The 18,287-nt window shown below is 38.6% G+C and overlaps 1 protein-coding gene and 1 non-coding gene across 21 annotated transcripts in view; one reads left to right on the top strand and one right to left on the bottom strand.

Moving 5' to 3' along the window:
- Nucleotides 1-18,287, bottom strand: part of BBS9 (Bardet-Biedl syndrome 9) — a 438,558-nt gene that overhangs the window by 299,902 nt on the left and 120,369 nt on the right. For 18 of the 20 annotated variants that reach the window (XR_016222612.1, XR_016222613.1, XM_008261624.5 and 15 more), the window contains exons 8-9: nucleotides 14,120-14,303; nucleotides 13,353-13,482 (exon numbers count right to left, since the gene is read on the bottom strand). Coding sequence is in view for 18 of the 20 variants with exons in the window: in XM_008261624.5 (XP_008259846.2) it covers nucleotides 13,353-13,482; nucleotides 14,120-14,303 (314 nt within the window). In the remaining 2 variants the exon portion in view is untranslated. Of the gene's footprint in view, nucleotides 1-13,352; nucleotides 13,483-14,119; nucleotides 14,304-16,158; nucleotides 16,333-18,287 lie in introns of those variants that run through there. The other 2 variants (XM_089315502.1, XM_089315503.1) reach the window with 1 other exon arrangement.
- LOC127492716 (small nucleolar RNA SNORA2/SNORA34 family) lies at nucleotides 10,735-10,871 on the top strand. Its single transcript, XR_007922413.3, has one exon. It is a non-coding gene; the product is annotated as a small nucleolar RNA SNORA2/SNORA34 family (small nucleolar RNA).

Here is an 18,287-nt window from a genome sequence, read left to right as displayed (position 1 = left end):
TGTGAGAGCATAACTCTAAGTTGCTGCATTACAGATTGCCACTTACAGCTTAGTATCCAGCAGCTAAAAGGGTCAGCTATATTCCCAAAAGTGAGAGGGCAGGTGCTGCCTATTAATATTGTCCAGGACTTAAATCAACAGTAACCTCCAGCCAAGGCCCTTCACTCTCCCTTCTCCTGCCAGCCACCCACCACACACCCTCAACTGGGAAGGGGAAGAAAGATACATATGTATGTGCATACATAAATACATAGGCAGAGAGGGGGAGAGGGGGAGAAACGGAAGCCTGTGTATGTGTGTGTGCGTGTGTGTGTGCACACGTGAATGTATACGTGTGGCTGAGGGGAACTTGGTGCTGCTAAGTAAGCATTCTAGATAAAAAGATGTTTAGAAGTAGTCTGATTGCAGCTAATTGGCTTAATCAAAGATAAACAGCATGATAGAACACAGAATAAATTACTTGTTTGTAGTCGCTTCTAAGAAAGTATACATTAAACAAAGATGTGCAGTTATGCTTCTATGCTTTCGAGTCAGAGGTTCAAAGCCATTACAACAGAAAGGGAGAAATAACTCTCCAGGATACCTCCACATCACAGCAATGACCTGTGTGCTACTGAGATGAAGCAACAAGGAGGCATTTCTAGCAGTCATATTAAAGCCACACAATAAATTCTGTTTATCTCTCTCCATACAGAAAAAGACTAACTTTCTCAGAAACAGAAGTTGGTATTTTCATTATTGCTTATAGCCCTTGCCTATTTCCTGGCTGGAATATGTGCTTTAACTGTGTTGAAAACTTTATTTAGTGGTGCCATTAGCCTTTGATTATAATGTAAGTTTAAAATGTTATCTCAAAAATAATAAATAAAATATTCAAAAAGTAAAACAAAAAAAGGGATTGAGATTGATGAAATAAAGAGGTATATAATGAAGAATAAAAAATTGGGGACAATGAAATCTATTTCTCCTTAAAAATTATAGTAATTCAAAGTATATGAATCTCTGTGGCCCAGTGATCTACTTATGATATAGGTTCTACTTTTCTTAATTGTTCATTTGTTTATTTTAGAGGCAAAGACAGACAGAACTCTCCTATCCACTGGATCATTCCCCATATGCCTTCATCAGCCAAGGCTGCCTAAGCCACATGCATGGCAGGGAATCAGCCCCCTGACCAGCTGCCTCCCAGGATGCATATTATCAGGATGCTGGAATCTGGAGAAGGGTAGGGAGTCAAAATCAGACACTCTGATATGACATGCAGGCATTGCAAACACAGTCGTAGCTGCTAGGGGAAATACATGCCCCAGGTTCTAGATACGGATTAATGAGACACAATACTATTGATTTTATAAATAAAGTAATATCTCACTATTTTTAGCTAGTTTTTAACAGATTCAATACAGTTTGCAGACACAATTCTAAAAAGATAATGATACGGGTTGGCGTTGTGACATATGGGTTAAGCCTCCACCTGCAGAGCCAACATCCCATACGGGCACCGGTTCAAGTCCCAGCTGCTCCATTTCCAATCCAGCTCCCTGCTAATGTGCCTAGGAAAGCGTGGAAGACAGCCCAAGTGCTTGGGCCCCTGCACCCACATGGGAGACCCGGAGCAAGCTCCTGGCTCCTGGCTTCAGATGAACTCACTTCCAGGAGTTGGGGCCATTTGAGGAGTGAACTAGCTGATGGAAGACCTCTCTCTCTGCCTCTGCCTCTCAAATAAATGAATAAATAAATCTTTAAAACAAAAAAAAAATTATAATGATATTCCCTTCCCCTCTCACTCTCTCCTTCTCCCTCTACTATTTAAACAAACAGAAAAGGGAAAGTGGAAAGAAACCATAAATAGCACTCTGTGTTGGATGTTATCTATCCTAAAGGATACTTAGGTTTCTTATATATTTTCTACACAGACACTGTTTCCTAGATGACAGTGTGTAATCTCAAGGTATTTCAACAGAAACAATAGAATGCTGTACTACAGCGTACAAAGTCAGTGCCTTCATGGAAATACAAACTCTGCCCTCCCTACCGTGGACTCATTCCTCTCTTCTGACAATTATAGATCCCTTTTTCCCTGTCTGTGAGTCCTTGACTATTTCATGTGACATTCCTAATAAAGAGCATTATGGTATTGTATTATTCTGATAGCGATTTTTCCTTTTATTCTACTTTCTTATACTTACATATTTCAAATAGCCAATCTTGGTATATATATACAAATCTTATAAAATATTTTTATGAAAAGTATTCAAGTGAAAGAAATTTAGACATAATCTACTTACAGAAAAGAAAATTTGCTTTTCTAGAAGTGGTATGAAAATTTTGTACATAAACATATTTTAAGTGCAGGTGCTGGGCCACAGCTGGTTAAGCCACAGCCTGACCTGCCCACATTCCATATCAGAGTGCTGATTGGAGTCTTCCAATCTGCTTCCCACCCAGGTCCCTGCTAATGCACCTAGGAAGCAGCAGACAACAGTTCTGGCACTTAAGTCTCTGCCACCTACATGGAGACCTGGATGGAGCTCCTAGCTCCTGGCTTCAGCCTGACCCATCACCAGGGTGGTATGGAGGCCACTTGGAAAGTGAACAGCAGATGGAAGATATTCTCTCTCTCTCTTTCTTTCTCTCTCTCTCTTTCTCTCTCTCGAATCTGCCTTTCAAATAAATAAATAATATATATCTTTTTTAAAAAGATTTATTTCTGACCAGTGCCATGGCTCACTAGGCTAATCCTCCGCCTGTGGCGCCGGCACCCCAGGTTCTAGTCCTGGTTGGGGCGCCCGATTCTGTCCCGGTTGCTCCTCTTCCAGGCCAGCTCTCTGCAGTGGAGGATGGCCCAAGTGCTTGGGCCCTGCACCCGCATGGGAGACCAGGAGGAAGCACCTGGCTCCTGGCTTTGGATTGGCACAGCGGGCTGGCCATAGCGGCCATTTCGGGGGTGAACCAAGGGAAAAAGGAAGACCTTTCTCTCTCTCTCACTGTCTAACTCTGCCTGTCAAAAAAAAAAAAAAAAGATTTGTTTCTTTGAAAGGCAGAGTTACAGAGTAAAAGAGGGAGAGACAGGGAGAGAAAAAAAGATCTTCAATCTGCTGGTTCACTCCCCCAAATGGTCGTAATGGCCAGGACAGGGCCAGGTTGAAGCCAGAAGCCAGGAGCTTCTTCTGGGTCTCCCAGGTGGGTACAGGGGCCCAAGCACTTGGGCCATCCTCAGCTGCTTTCCCAGGCATGTTAGCAGGGAGCTGGATCAGAAGTGGAGCAGCCAGGACTCAAGTCAACGCCCATATGAGATGCCAGCATCACAGGCTGCGGTAAAGTCAGCCCCTATACATCTTTTTAAAAAATACTTGAACTCATGACGAATGACATGAAATAAAGTCAATACAAAAAATTATTCTTTTGAAATTTCTCTTTGCAATCTAAAGTAACAGTACTGGCATATTTATTAGTATAGCACATATTAAGTATGAATATTCAAATGGAAATTACTCATTAAATATGTATCTATGACTATTCATGACATGTTCATTTATGTTTGATAGAATTAAAAAGTTAAAAGTAAAATATCTGACCAAACAAGCATGCCCCAAATAAATCATCATCTATAGAAAATAAGATGTACTTCCAGGAATAAATAAAATCCTCACAAAATTGAAAGCCCTTGTTTTAGGTCATAATTTTAACATATTCTATGACAAAGGCTTTATGGTAAGAAAAAACAATGTGTAAGTAGCTATATAAAATGTTGTTTTAATTTTCCACATGTAAAGTGTTCAGAGTTTGAAGAGGCATGCCTTGGACCCCTCTTGTAAGTAATTCATTTGTTTGCAGATCTTTCCTTCATGTAACAGTCATTCCATGAGTATCCAGTGAAGACCAATTCACTACCAGGCATGAAAAAACCACAGAAGGGTGGTCCTTAAACAAAAGTTGCAAAGATCCATCCTAGAAGCCAATTCCCTGAAAAAAAAACTTCAACTGGAGATGGCAACTCTCCCTAAATACACGAAACGGGAGTGGTCTTAAATGCACACTACAGGCCTCCTGTCCCAGCCATAGAAAGAATCCAGACTGGAAGCGAACACATGATACAATTCCCACTATAAGGAAAATTTGTGTTCATGCTGCATGGCTTACTGAATAAATTCCATCTAAGATGGCTATTCAGTTTAACTTGTCTTTAAGGAATCAAATCACTGGACTTCGACGGGCTAGTGAAATTTGCTATAGTCTTCTCAGGCTTGTAATGGTCCAAAGGGCTAAAGATACTCAATGGACTTAGTTAATTTTAATACTCTTAATTCTCTTACAAGTGGATTTCTGAACTCAAATGTGACATAACCTTGAAATACTTTTTCAAGCTAAATATGAATTTTCATGAAATATATACAATTGAAAGAAAGCTATCCATTAGGGAAAATGACATAAGAACCGTGACAATACTCTCTCTCTCTTTCTCTCCCTCCCTCCCTCCCTCTCTCTGAAAGCAACATATAACTATTGCTAACTATTGCTTATTACAAAGTGTTTTAGAATTAAAAATAGGCAAAAGTAACTTGGATCATAAAAATGTATTAAAGTAACATGACTTTCAAAGAACTGTGACTTTTCTTAAAAGACCAGTTTTTAGACACTAAATAATTAAAGAATGGAAAAAGAAAGACAATGAAGATTCAATAATTGATCCAAAACTACCACGAGGATTTAAAACATTCACTAACTAAATTCTATGCCAGGAAATACAAATTTTATTTTATAAAAGTACTAAAAACAGAAATCAATTGCATTTGAGTTCTGTCAGTAGGCAGGGAACAAAAAACAAAAATTATTTTGTAATATTACATATTATTTAAAGAGAAAGTTATTTTGCTTTGTATTCTATTTATATATATTATATATATTAACTACAAAAGTACACTTAACATTAGCACAAATAATTAATACTTTTTCATAATATAGTTTTGGGGTTGAAAATATTAATACACATTTCAAGCAAAGATACATGAAGGGAGCTTCAAAAGTTTTTGGGAAATGGCATTAAAAGATAATATTTTGTTGCAAAAAGTCTTTGAAATCCAAGAAATTAACATTTCTTTTAAGATTTATTTATTTATTTGAAAGGCAGAGTTACAGAGAGATAGAAATCTTCCTTCCACTGGTTCATTCCCCCAAATGGCCACAATGGCCAGAGCTGGGCCAATCCAAAGCCAGGAGCCAGGAACTTCTTCCAGGTCTCCCAAGTGAATCCAGGGGCCCAAATACTTGGGCCATCTTCTTCTGCTTTCCCAGGCACATTAGCAGGCAACTGGAATGGAAGTAGAACAGCTGGGACTCAAACAGGTGCCCATATGGGATGCCAGCGCTGGAGGTGATGGCTTTATCCACTATGCCACAGTGCCAGCCCCTTCTGTGAACATTGTCAAGGATGGCTCATATGCATGGATTTCAAAAAATTTTTGCACCAAAATAAACATCTTTTAATTCTACTGTCCATGAATCTTTTGAAGTATCTTTGTGATACTCTAGAGAAAAAGGAAGAAAGCAAATGCACAGATGTAATGGGTCACCTTTAACTATATTCCTTACCTTAAAAGTTATACATAGAGAAATCTCTATGTCTACCTCTAATTCATGAAAAAATTTCTACATCTTCTCACATAAGGAGAAATCTGGTCTAATCTTGGGGTACATAATTCCTGGGCATTATTTCTATCTTACCACCATGTCACACATGTGAAAAAAGAAAAGAAAAAATTTTTAAAAAGAGCAAATCTTTCAACAAATTCTAACTTGTAATTTTATTTCCATAGAACGTGTAGTAAGCTCTAAGCTCTGCCTATTTTATATGGTGACACTTTAGTGGTGTAGTAGTTCCAGTGATGTCAGTCACACTAAGGAACAACAGATGAGTTGGAGGGAAGAACAAAGCATTTCCTACCATCTGGAGGCCTGCAGAAATTCAAAAAGCAGTGAGATAACTTCTTAAATCCATCCTTCTATTACTCCCAATATGACTGTGATTTAATTTTTCATATATTTCTGTCAAACTTTAAGTACTCTGGATATCGCATTCCAGGTGCTCACTCACTCATACACAAATCTCACGCTGCATTCACCCAGCATGGGCATAGCTGAGACTTCAGAAAAAGGAGACTTTAAAAAAAAAAAGATTTAATTATATTTTTGAGAGTCAGAGTTAGAGAGAGATAGAGAGGCAGAGAGAGAGAGAGAGAGATCTTCCATCTGCTGGAGTTCCCTCCCCAGATGGCCAAAACACCCAAGGCTGGGCCAGCACAAAGCCAGGAGCCAGGAGCTTTATCCAGTGTCAGTCTGCCTCCCCCATAGGTGGCAGGAGCCCAAACATTTGGGCCAGCTTCAGCTGTTTTCCCAGGCTATTAGCAGGGAACTGGATCGGAAGTGGAGCAGCCGGGACATGAACTAGCCATAAAGGCTTTTTAATAACTAGATATTAACAAATCTTAACAAGATTGGATGAAAGGAAAATGTAGAACTTTTATATTTCTAAATAGTCAGTTATTTTTTGTTTCATTTTAAAGAGATATTCACCACTTCAATTAAAATATATCTAAAGAAGCTTTCCAGTGAAGATATGTGGCAGTAAGTAGAATTCTGCCATTAGAATATAGTTAATTTATAAAACAGAAAATTATAAACCCAACTAGCATTCTAAGTCCACCTCCTATCCTTGGCTATAGTTTCTAATATCCCTGGCAGGCAAATTAAACAGATTTACTATGGAATGTAACACAATGAAACAATATGAAACTGTAATTACAATTATACACTTCATGAGAATGGAAGATGCTATTTTACAGTATTACATTAAAACAAGAAAATTAAAACATGAGATCAAGTACATTTCTAACTTCATAAGGAGAATTTTTTTCTAACAGTTATAACCTCAACTGACAAAAACTAATAAATACATGGCTTTTTAATTTATTTATGTGATTACCACAAGTCTTTTCCATGTGAATACAGCACTTATCAAAGTAGCCACGACACAGTTTATGAAAACAGGACTATCTCAACATAGTTTGGGGGCTGGCAACACAGCATAGTGAGCTAAGTATACCATTAAAGGCACTGGTTCGAGTCCTGGCTCCTCTTCTTTGGATTCAGATCTCCATTACAGCCTGGGAAAGCACTGGAAGATGGTCTGAATGTGTGGGCCCCTGCACCCGCATGGGAGACCTGGAAGAAGCTTCTGGCTCCTGCCTTTGGATAGGCCCAACTCCAGCTGTTGCAGTCATTCAGGGAGTGAACCAGCAGATGGAAGACTTTTCTGTCTCTCCCTCTCAAATAAAAAAATAAATCTTTTAAAAATTAGAAAAAAAATTGCTTGGACCCTTGGCTGTAAGAACATAACAAGTACAATTCTTGTGCTTTCCCAGTTCAAGTCCAATCAGTATAAAACCTAGAGATCACCTCATTAGAGATCTGTGATCTCACATAATAGGAATATATGCATACAGGTAATGATGACCATCAAAAATAAAGCAACTTAAGGCCAGTACTGTGGTACAGTGGGTTAAGTCACAGCTCACTAGGCCAGCATACATTATCAGAGTTCTGGCTTGAGTCCAAGCTGCTCCACTTCTGATTCAGCTCCCTGCTAAAGCATCTAAGAAAGCAGCAGATAATGGCCCAAGTACTTGGGCCCCTGTTACCCATGTGGGAGACCTAGATGGAGTTCCAGGCTCCTGGTTTCAGGCTGGCCCAGACCCAGGCATTTCCACCATCTGGGAAGTGAACCAGTGGATGGAAGAGCTCTCTCTTTCTAAGATCTCTCTCTCTCTCTTTCTCTGTGTGTATCTCTTTTTCTCTCCCTAAACTCTCATTCTGCCTTTTGAATTTAAATGCATCTTTAAAAAAAATAATGCAACTCACTTTACCCCCAGTTTTTTTTAGTGACATTGATGCAATCTGTCCAAATCCTAGCTATTAAAGTGTCAAAAATAATAGGAACAAATATACTAAATATGATAAAATTCTGTTCTCCCATCCCCCACAACTCCTTGTGCACAGTTCCGTCTATTGTGTTACACTGGTGGGTTCACCAGGCCCCATACAGAAGCTTCCCTTTTCTGGCAGAGGCCCAGGATAGCCTCAGGTTCTCTCACCTACAAAGATTTCTGATTTTAAATACAAATTTTAATCTTATGCCAATTAAGTCACATAGTAGGTTTTTTAAAAATCTATTTATTGCTGTTAACATGGAAAAGAAGATATTTGGTACTTAAATATAATTAAAAGGCAAAGCAGAATAAGACAAAAAAATGATCAAACTCGAAAAAAATGGAGAGAAGAAGCTGGATTTCTCAGGAAAAACTAACAGTGGAAACACTGAAATTAAGTAACCATAAAGAAAGCAAAATGAGCAAAGTTAAAGTTAATTAAAATGCCAAAAGCAACAGTTCAAGAAAAAACATAATTTCTTAAGACATCACCAAAAGACTATAAATACTACATTATGATAAGGAGGAACAGAAATTAGGAAAATCATCATGTTTATGCCAAAAGCCAACTGCATCAAATTTCATAAAATACAGAAATTACTTCAATAAACTATAACTGGCTACAGTGAACAATGTGCAAAATAAGACCAAATATTAAAGGGGCAAGGAGGACAATGGGATATCCAATTACTAAACAGAGCAGTACTTGCTGTGTAAAATCAAGAGGTCCTCCATCATTTGGAAATTAATAGGTAGTTACCAATGTAAACAGTCATTTTCTTCAATTAATCCCTTAATTTACTATTATTGCATCTCAATTCCCAATGATATTTTTCTGTATAATTTAATAATATGACCCTAAGTCTTTTTTGAAATGTTCAATACGGCAAAGCCTTCAAAGAGATCTCTCCAATGGCTAACTAAAATATTCTTGCAAGAACAGAAAAGATACAAAGACAAAGGCACAAAAATTACTCAAAAGAGGAATAGAGAGAAGGATGGGGGGAGAAGGTAGGAACGAGAGGAAAATAACCTGATAAATTTTAAGTCCAGAACCTAAAAGGAACTTAGAATAATTTTCAAGTAGACAAAACCAATGTTGTAACTGTACCTCACAGTGTCACTTCACAGAGACCACCTGAACGAAGGAAGGAAGGAAGGTGCTACATTCTTCCTCTCTGGTCCCCACTTCTGCCCCAGTCTCATTCAGAAACCCAGGTTCCACATGAACAAGGAAACCACAGGGATCTGTCACCAACCTATAACTAAAGTTACCCTCGCTTTATCCTTACTCCCAGGAGCCATTTCCTCCTCCACCACTGTGAATGAAAAAGTCACTTTGAAATGAAAAATGTTCCAATAAATTTGGTTTCAAAGAAATAATATCCTTCCCTGTATACCTGTAAGTCTGTTTTTCATATTGAAAAACAATTTTCAACAGAAAGCTCTCTTAAGCTCTTTCTACCCAACCCTCCCCCTGACATATACTCACAAATCAGGATGACTTTTACATATTTACCAACATAGTACATGTTCAATATTCTGACTGACGCTACGGTATGATACACAGAGGTAGGAAAGGTAGTTGGGGAGTTAGGGAAATCAAACAGCAGTCACCAACATAATTATACATGCAGTAAGATTCAGCATATACTATGGCAGGGAGGGAAGGCTTCTTTACATGACTTCAGCTGAAAATGAGAGAAGAAATGCAAGAAATATACCAGTCAAGAATATTGTATCAATGAGATCTAAAGAGGGCCGGCGCCGCGGCTCACTAGGCTAATCCTCCGCCTGCAATGCTGGCACCCCGGGTTCTAGTCCCAGTCGGGGCACTGAATTCTGTCCCGGTTGCTCCTCTTCCAGTCCAGCTCTCTGCTGCGGCCCGGGAGGGCAGTGGAGGGTGGTCCAAGTCCTTGGGCCCTGCACCTGCATGGGAGACCAGAAGCACCTGGCTCCTGTTTTAGGATCAGCGCGGTACGCCTGCCGCAGCGCACCAGCCACAGCGGCCATTGGGGGGTGAACCAACAGAAAAAGGAAGACCTCTCTCTCTCTCTGTCCACTCTGCCTGTCCAAAAAGAAAAAAAAAAAAAAAAAAAGGAGATCTAAAGACTAAAAACCTAAATAGCAAAGTTAAAATAAGTGACTACTATAGATATAGCCTAGGAAGAGAAATCCCATATAAATAATATATGAAATTATTTATACTGAAAAATGAGTTGCAGTAAGAATTTAAAGTGCTCTATCTGTGGGCTGCCAGTTAAAATTTAAAAAGTGTCTCCGCATGTTGGATTTCAATTAGAATTCAATTAGACTTCCACTTTTAGGTATATTTGATAATATCTCCAGAGATAATAATGCAACCAATAAATGATGATCTTTAATTGCCATTTGGGAGTCTGATCACAGCACCGGAAAAATGCTCAGCCAGGCTTCCCTAGCTACTTCATGTGATGAGAGGAAAGCAGTAATAGGTAAGAAATAAGTAACATTCTCACATTCATGCTCTTCTAATTCTGTAACTTGTATACTGATTTCACATCTTCACAGTCCGACTTAACAACATCTGAAATAATTAACAGAACACCATCTAAGCAGGATGAGTTTACTGTGAAAAGGGAGACAGAAACAGACAGAATTGATGTACAATAAACAAGGCAGAGAGGACTAGAGCTGTGATATAGACGTGAGAGGGAGGGAATAAAGCATCGTATCTTCTCAAAATGCTGTGGTTAAGTATAATTATATCTTGGCCCTGAATCAAGACCAGCAGGTTGCTGAAGCTGTTGGTTTCAAACAGGAGCCTAAAGAAATGTCTTTCTATGGTCTGTTGACCATTTCAGAACTTCTGAAATGTAATGGTCAATTCATTGGGAAGAAATACCAGAGTTGTAAAAAAAAAAAAAAGAAAAGTATAATTATATCAACTTGATCAAAATCCAGTATTTCTTATTCACTGAAAAGAAACATTAAAACATCAGCAATTTCCTTTAAAAATAAACAAATTTCAACCAAGGAAATTATTAGCAAAAAGATCTTTCTGTCTCTCCCTCTCTCTCTGTAGCTCTGACTTTCAAATAAAAAAATAAATCTTAAAAAACAAAGAGAAAGATTTCAACAATATTTCTTAATAGTCTTCCTAGCCATCACTCTCCCATGCCAAAAATAAAAAAATTACAGTGCTTTTAAATATTTAAAGATTTTTGGTTCCTGAGGAGCACGGAGATCATAAGCCAAGATAGGCCGCATTACCCAAATCAGTGTGGATCTGTCTTCTTGCACCTGAGCTGTCACTTGAGAAGCCAAAGAGAGCAGCTCTTGGATGGATACATGAACCGCTGCAAGAATTACTCTCCCAGAAGAGAAATAGTTGATGCTGCCCTGCTGGCAGGATGTTTTTCCTGTTCTAAATCCTTCTAAGTCAATCTGATGCAAAATGGTGAGTCTGACTGTTCCACAGAACTTAAAAAGACCATCTGGTAGACACCGCAGAAGCCAATCTCAAATTTTTGAATTATTCTTCATAAATGGAATACAATAATTTGTATATAAGTACATAGCAAAGTATAAGCATATGATATTCTTTGCTCATAAAACATAAAGAAACAACTTCTTTTAAAAATATTTAATGTTTTTAAAAGCTTCCATTTTTCTAGTATTTAAGCTTTAGGTTAACAGTTATGCAAATAAAAATGTCACTCATTGAGTTTGAACAATATTACACGGATCAGATACTATAGGTGTCATTGAAGAATTCCACAAAAGGTTCTTAAATGTGCAATAAAATATTCTAAATAAGCAGAGGTGAAAAGATCTAGGAAGTGGGGCCGGTGCTGTGGCACATTGGGTTAACGCCCTGGCCTGAAGCGCCGGCATCCCCTATGGGCACCGGTTTGAGCCCCAGCTGCTCCACTTTCTGTCTAGCTCTCTGTTATGGCACAGGAAAGCAGTGTAGGATGGCCCAAGTGCTTGGGCCCCTGCACCCATGTGGGAGACCAGGAGGAGGCTGCTGGCTCCTGGTTTCAGATCGGCACAGCTGTGGCCATCTGGGGAGTGAACCATCGGATGGAAGACTCTCTCTCTCTGCATCTCCTCTCTGTGTAATTCTGACTTTCAAATAAATAGATAAATCTTAAAAAAAAAAAATCTAGGAAGTTACAAAGCTTTATAGGAAGTCATGGTTCTATACATTTACTGAGATTTTTAATTTCTAAACAGTTTGAAATTGTAAAAAGTTTGTCAGGATTTTGCCTTTTATACTGATGATCTAGAATAACCACTCTCTCAAATGTCTCATTTCTCTGATTTTTTATAAATTTAAAGTTTAATGTTAAGATATGAATATTGTTTTACATTTTAGATGCAAAATAACGTTACTTAAAATGTACTCTGGGGGCCAGTGCTGTGGTGTAGCAGGTAAAGCTGCGACCTGCAGGGCAGGCATCCCATATGGGTGCTGGTTCAAGTCCTGGCTGCTCCACTTCTGATCAAGTTCACTGCTATGACCTGGGAAAGCAATAGAAGATGGCCCAAGTCCTTGGGCCCCTGCACCCATGTGTGAGACCCAGAAGAAGATCCTGGCTCCTGGCTTCGGATTGGCCCAGCTCCAGCCATTTTGGCCATCTGGCAACTGAACCAGCAGATGGAAGACCCCTCTCCCTCTCTCCCTCCCTCTCTCTCTCTGCCTCTCTGTAACTCTGCCTTTCAAATAAATAAATCTTTAAAACGAAAAATGTACTCTGTTAGGGGCCAGCCAGTGCTGGGGTGTAGTAGGCTAAGCCTCCGCTGGCAGCACTTGCAGAAGAAGCTCCTGGCTCCTGGCTTCAGAGCAGCCCAGCTCCAACCGTTGCCGCCATTTGGAGAGCAAACCAGCGCATGGAAGACCTTTCTCTCTCTTTCTCTCCACTCCCCACCCCCCACTCTGCCTCTCAAATAAATAAATAAGTCTTTTAAAAAAACAAAAGGTACTCAAACACAAGATCATTAGCAATTCTACATCAATTTATATTATAAGATCAGAAACAAGTTTAAACCCATTAAATGTTAGAAAAAAATCTTTTTCTATTTTAAGGAAAATAATCTATTGGGTAAACTACTTTATTGATTTCCTAAACAGTTTTCATCTTTAATTCACAAGAGACATTTGCTAGAAATACTAAATAAAAATGATTAATAGTGTTAATTAAGGCTTTTTATATCCTTCCTTCCCAAAAAAAGTTATATTTCATTATTTCTATTACTAACATTTACATCACAATATCACTTGCCATTTTTTAGCAAAATTACTTGCCATTATTTCATAAAACCTCTAGAAAATTTCTTGACTAATATCCTCTCTATAAAACTATGTTAAATTAAACTACTTACTGCAAACAGCCCACTCTTACTGCTACAGGAATGTGGGGAAGTTGAGTGGCCCACTTCAGTGTCACATCCTGATAAATATGTAACATGCTATTATGGTTTCCAATCAAAGTATTTATTGTTCCTTCAGATACTGTAGATGGAAGACACAGAAAGAAGACACTAAGAAAACAGTCATTTGAAATAGAATATTTTATGTCATCTAGAGGATTTACAAAATAAACTAATTCTAATATCTTGACTTTAATACATAAAGATTTTAAGTAATACAATATTATTTTTAAACTTCAAGTAACTAATATTAAAAAGAAACAAGTCATCTTATGGACTTGGAAACTACAGATAACGGCCAACATTTTTGCATTTCATCCAGAAAGCATGAATTTCATTAACATGCAATGCATTTAAGCTAATGATTTACTGGGCATGCATTACAGATAAGTGATTCCAACAGACATTATGATTCTGCTTATAAAAGAGTCTGATGTTCTATTGGAAGCACCTTGAACAGCACATAACGGAAAGTATTAATGTACGCTGGAGGCCAATTCTACAAGTCACTCTGCACAAAGTAAAGCGACTGACAAAACCAAATGTGTGTTTCATATCAAACTTCTACTCAAACTTTGAAAGTTAAAATTTCCATTACATATTCAGTATAAAATTATCCTCCTAGATGTTTAAAATACAATCTATGAGTGTGTCTTTTCCCGATACACAGAATATAGCCTTGACACATAGAAAAGATTAAAAAAAATCTTAATACACACCTGAGCAATATGGGAGAAAGCAACTTGGGCTACAATCAAGTTTCTTCATGAATCGAATTTGTCCATTATCCTTAAGACAAAAAAAGTTTCTCTCACCAAGAACAAAAACAGAAGATACCGACTGATTGAAGGAGACGATACATATGTCAAGGGCTTGCTCTCCAATATTTAGAGTCCAATCCACCTGAAAAGCACAACCCCAGATCAATCTAATTGCTAGGAACAGGACATTCCAGTCATCTAATACATCTAATGTATGTAAGAAATAACTTTACATCAAAGCAGAAATATAAAGGTTGGCCAATCATTTCCTTTCTTTTGTGTGTATTGTATGTGTGTGTGGTTATAGTAGGATTTATCCATCTCTTACTAGATGATGTTATCTATTTAGTGATTCAGAAAAACTCATAAAAATTATCTGCTTCCCTGAAAAACTTTCATAATAAGACTATGTTTTTGCTTTGAAAATCAACTTTAATAATCATTAAGACTATAGCCAATACTGTTGTAAATAAAGCAACAACTTCAAATATGCCAATCAGCATGAACAGAGCAGCCATCAAAGAATGACAGTATTGGAAACAGAATCCTTAACATACAAGAGCTATTCCAGAACAACTCCATATCTTTAGAACCTACTCAATGGTCAATGAATTCTTCCTAGAATAATGAAGGAATGAATTCAAAGTGACTATGTAAGAGCTCCAAATCTGTCCTCTAAACCATTAATACATATAAATCAGAAATATGCAAAATATATATATATACCATTTTGAAAAACACTGGCTGACCAATATATATTGTATATGGCTTTGTCAGTGGTATGGCTTCACAAAAAAAAAAAAAAAAAAAAAACCCTCTACAAAGAAGTAACTCTGCCCTCAAAGTCAGGTTATAATCTACAAATAACAGAATGAAGAAAAAAGCTGCAATACAGACATAGGTTGGAGGACAGACTTTTGGTCTGGCAGTTAAGGCACCAGGTAAGACTTTCAAGTCCCATATTGGAGTGCCTGGATTTGATGCTCATCCCCGCTACTGATTCCAGTTTCCAGAGAGTACAGACTCTTGGAGGCAGAAGGTAATGGCTCAGATGGCTGAGTCTCTCACAGCCATTTGGGAGACCTGAATTGAATTGGCCATTAAAAGCATTTGGGAAGTGAATCAGTGGATGATAGAGTTTTCCCTTTTTCTCTCTGTCTCTGACATTCAAATTTTTTAAAGTGATACAAATGGACTTCTGGCCATTAAGACACGATTTTAGGTATTTATCTACTTTAGGAATTAAAATATCTTTAGAATGAAATATGAAATCAAAATGGGACTGGTCAGAAAGGCAGATATTGTCAGTGTGTATGTAAGAATAATCTGTAGCAGGGCAGGCACTGTGGCACGGCAGGTTAATCACTGTTTGTGATGCCCGCATCCTCTATCAGAGTGCTGGTTCAAGTCTCAACTATTCCACACCTGATCCAGCTCTCTGCTAACACAGGTGGGAGGCAGCAGATGATGGTCCAAGTTCTTGAGTCCCTGCCACCCATATGGGATACCAAGATGGAGTTCCTGACTCCTGGCTTTGGTCTGGCCCAGTCCAGGTTATTGAGATCATTAAGGGAATGAATCAGGGGATAGAAGATCCTTCTTCCTCTCCTCCTCCTCTTTTCCTCACCTTCTCCCTCCCCTCAAATTGAATTTGTAGAAATGAAAACTATACCAAATTGAAACTAATACCAAAGTGGACACTGTAGATAAAAAGATCCAAGATCTTGAATTCATAGCAAAAAAAAAAAAAAAAAAAAAATTACGTCCAGTAAAAGAGCAGAAGAAATAATTTTCACAAAGTGAAAAAATCTGTGAGCTCTGAGACAACTCTGTCACTCTGCCTTTCAAAAAAATAAATAAACCCTTTTTTAAAAAATAATAATCTGTAGGAGGGAGACCATGGCAAACATAGGTAGGTATGCCAGACCATGTTAAGCCAAACTACAATTCAACACTGAGCAATCATTCAATTACCATTTGATTCAAGTATATCTTACCTATATGAAAAGATCCCGCTGGAAACAGACAGGAATGTCCATCCCATGGCAGTTACATTTCTCATTACACTGTAATACACAAGCTGTCTAGCAGTTGTGTCAATGTCTATAAATCAAACTGATACGGACCTGACTCTGGGAGATGAGGATTCATTCAGAGTAGACAGGCAAATCAAGTTTCTGAGGCCACTAAATACTTTAAATTCACTAGCTACTGTCACTCCCTATGACCTCTCCTTGGGGAAATTATATCACATTCTGAATTAATGAGTCTCATAAAACACAGATGGTTTACTAAGGACAACAATAAAAAAAAAAATTCCTCCACTTCTAGCCAAGATGGAGTAATAGGAAAAGGATTTACCACACCACCTGAAACAACCACAAAATGGACAAAATATATGAAACAACAATTTTCAAAGACATGGACAAAAAGAACAGTGATCTCTTAAAAATGGAAAACAAATGAGGTAAGCGATATGATTGCTCCAGGCTTGAGAGAATTTTCAGGCCATGGGACAGGGAAGACAAACCCAAGCAGAGCCCAGGATACTCCCTGAATTGAGAACATGGATACTCAGAATCCAGAGAAACCAAGACAGCTAAGAATGTACACGACAGGGGGCTGGCGCTGTGGCCGCTCTGCCTGTGGCCCCGGCATCTGATATGGGCAAAGATTTGAGTTCCAGCTGTTCCACTTCTGATCCAGCTTCTTGCTGATGGCCTGGAAAAGCAGTGGAAGATGGCCCAAGTCCTTGGCCCCTGCACTCAAGTGGGGGACCCAGAAAAAGCTCCTGGCTTCAGATTGACCAAGCTCTGGCCATTGCAGCCATTTGGGGAGTGAACTAGTGGTTGGAAGACCTCTCTCTGTGTATCTCTCCCTCTCTCTAACTCTGCCTCTCAAGTAAATAAATAAGTCTTAAAAAAATGCACATGACAGCATATCAAAGAGGAGAAAGTTGCATAGACACAGAAGTCTGGAGGTGTACAGAGCTCCCCTCAAACATTTATGAATCAGTGCATTCATGTAAGGAAGCACCCAAGGCCAGGGAAAGAACAACCAAAAGGATCAAAGGTAACAGTGCCCAGCATTCACAACAGACATAAGATACAACCCTATTCCTACCAGCCAGGCTAGAACTGAGCTGAGTACTCGGAAGGATCTTACCTCAGGTGTGGAAAATAGTATCCCAAAAATGAGCACTGCTTGTCTCCACCTAACAAGCCTTAAAAACAAGACTCAAAAACAGGGGCCGGCACTGTGGCACAGCGGGTTAATGCCCTGGCCTGAAGTGCTGGCATCCCATACGGGCGCCGGTTCTAGTCCTGGCTGCTCCTCTTCCCATCCAGCTCTCTGCTATGGCCTGGGATAGCAGTAAAAGATGGTCCAAGTCCTTGGGCCCCTGCACCGGCGTGGGAGACCCAGAAGAAGCTCCTGGCTCCTGGCTTCGGATCGGCACAGCTCTGGCCGCTGCGGCCAACTGGGGAGTGAACCATCAGATGGAAGACCTCTCTCTCTCTGCCTCTCCTCTCTGTGTATAACTGACTTTCAAATAAAAATAAATAAATCTTTAAAAAAAAAAAAAAAAGACTCAAAAACATCAAACCGTTTCCAATTAACTGGTCCCAGGGCTAAACCCACAAAAACTTGCAAGCCTACAAAAACATCCAGCCCCAACTAAGTCAAATGGACTGTACATGGCATCTAACCAAAAGCTTTTAATCATCAAGCATGCAAAGAAAAAAGGAAAATGTGACACACAATGAGGGAATAAACAAATCAACTGCAACTAACCCAAAACTGACACAGGTGTTAGAAAACAAAGACATCAAAGCAAGTATTATAACTGTATTCCATATCTTCAAAGAATGAAGAGAGACATGGAAGATACAAAAATACTCAAATTAAATTTGTAGAGATGAAAACAATACCAAATAGAAATTAATACCAACTTAGACACTGTAGATTAAAAAGATCCATGGTCTTGAAAACACAGCAAAAATCATTATGCCAAATTAAATAGCAAAAAAAAAAATAAATTTTATAAAATGATAAAAAAAAATCTGTGATCTCTAAGATAACAAGTAGCCTCTCTCTTTCCATACATACACACACACATACACACACA

Source organism: Oryctolagus cuniculus, chromosome 16 (assembly GCF_051225735.1).
Source record: "Oryctolagus cuniculus isolate XC-2025 breed Fujian yellow rabbit chromosome 16, ASM5122573v1, whole genome shotgun sequence".
NCBI lineage: Eukaryota > Metazoa > Chordata > Mammalia > Lagomorpha > Leporidae > Oryctolagus > Oryctolagus cuniculus.
This window is presented reverse-complemented; position numbering and strand designations above follow the sequence as displayed.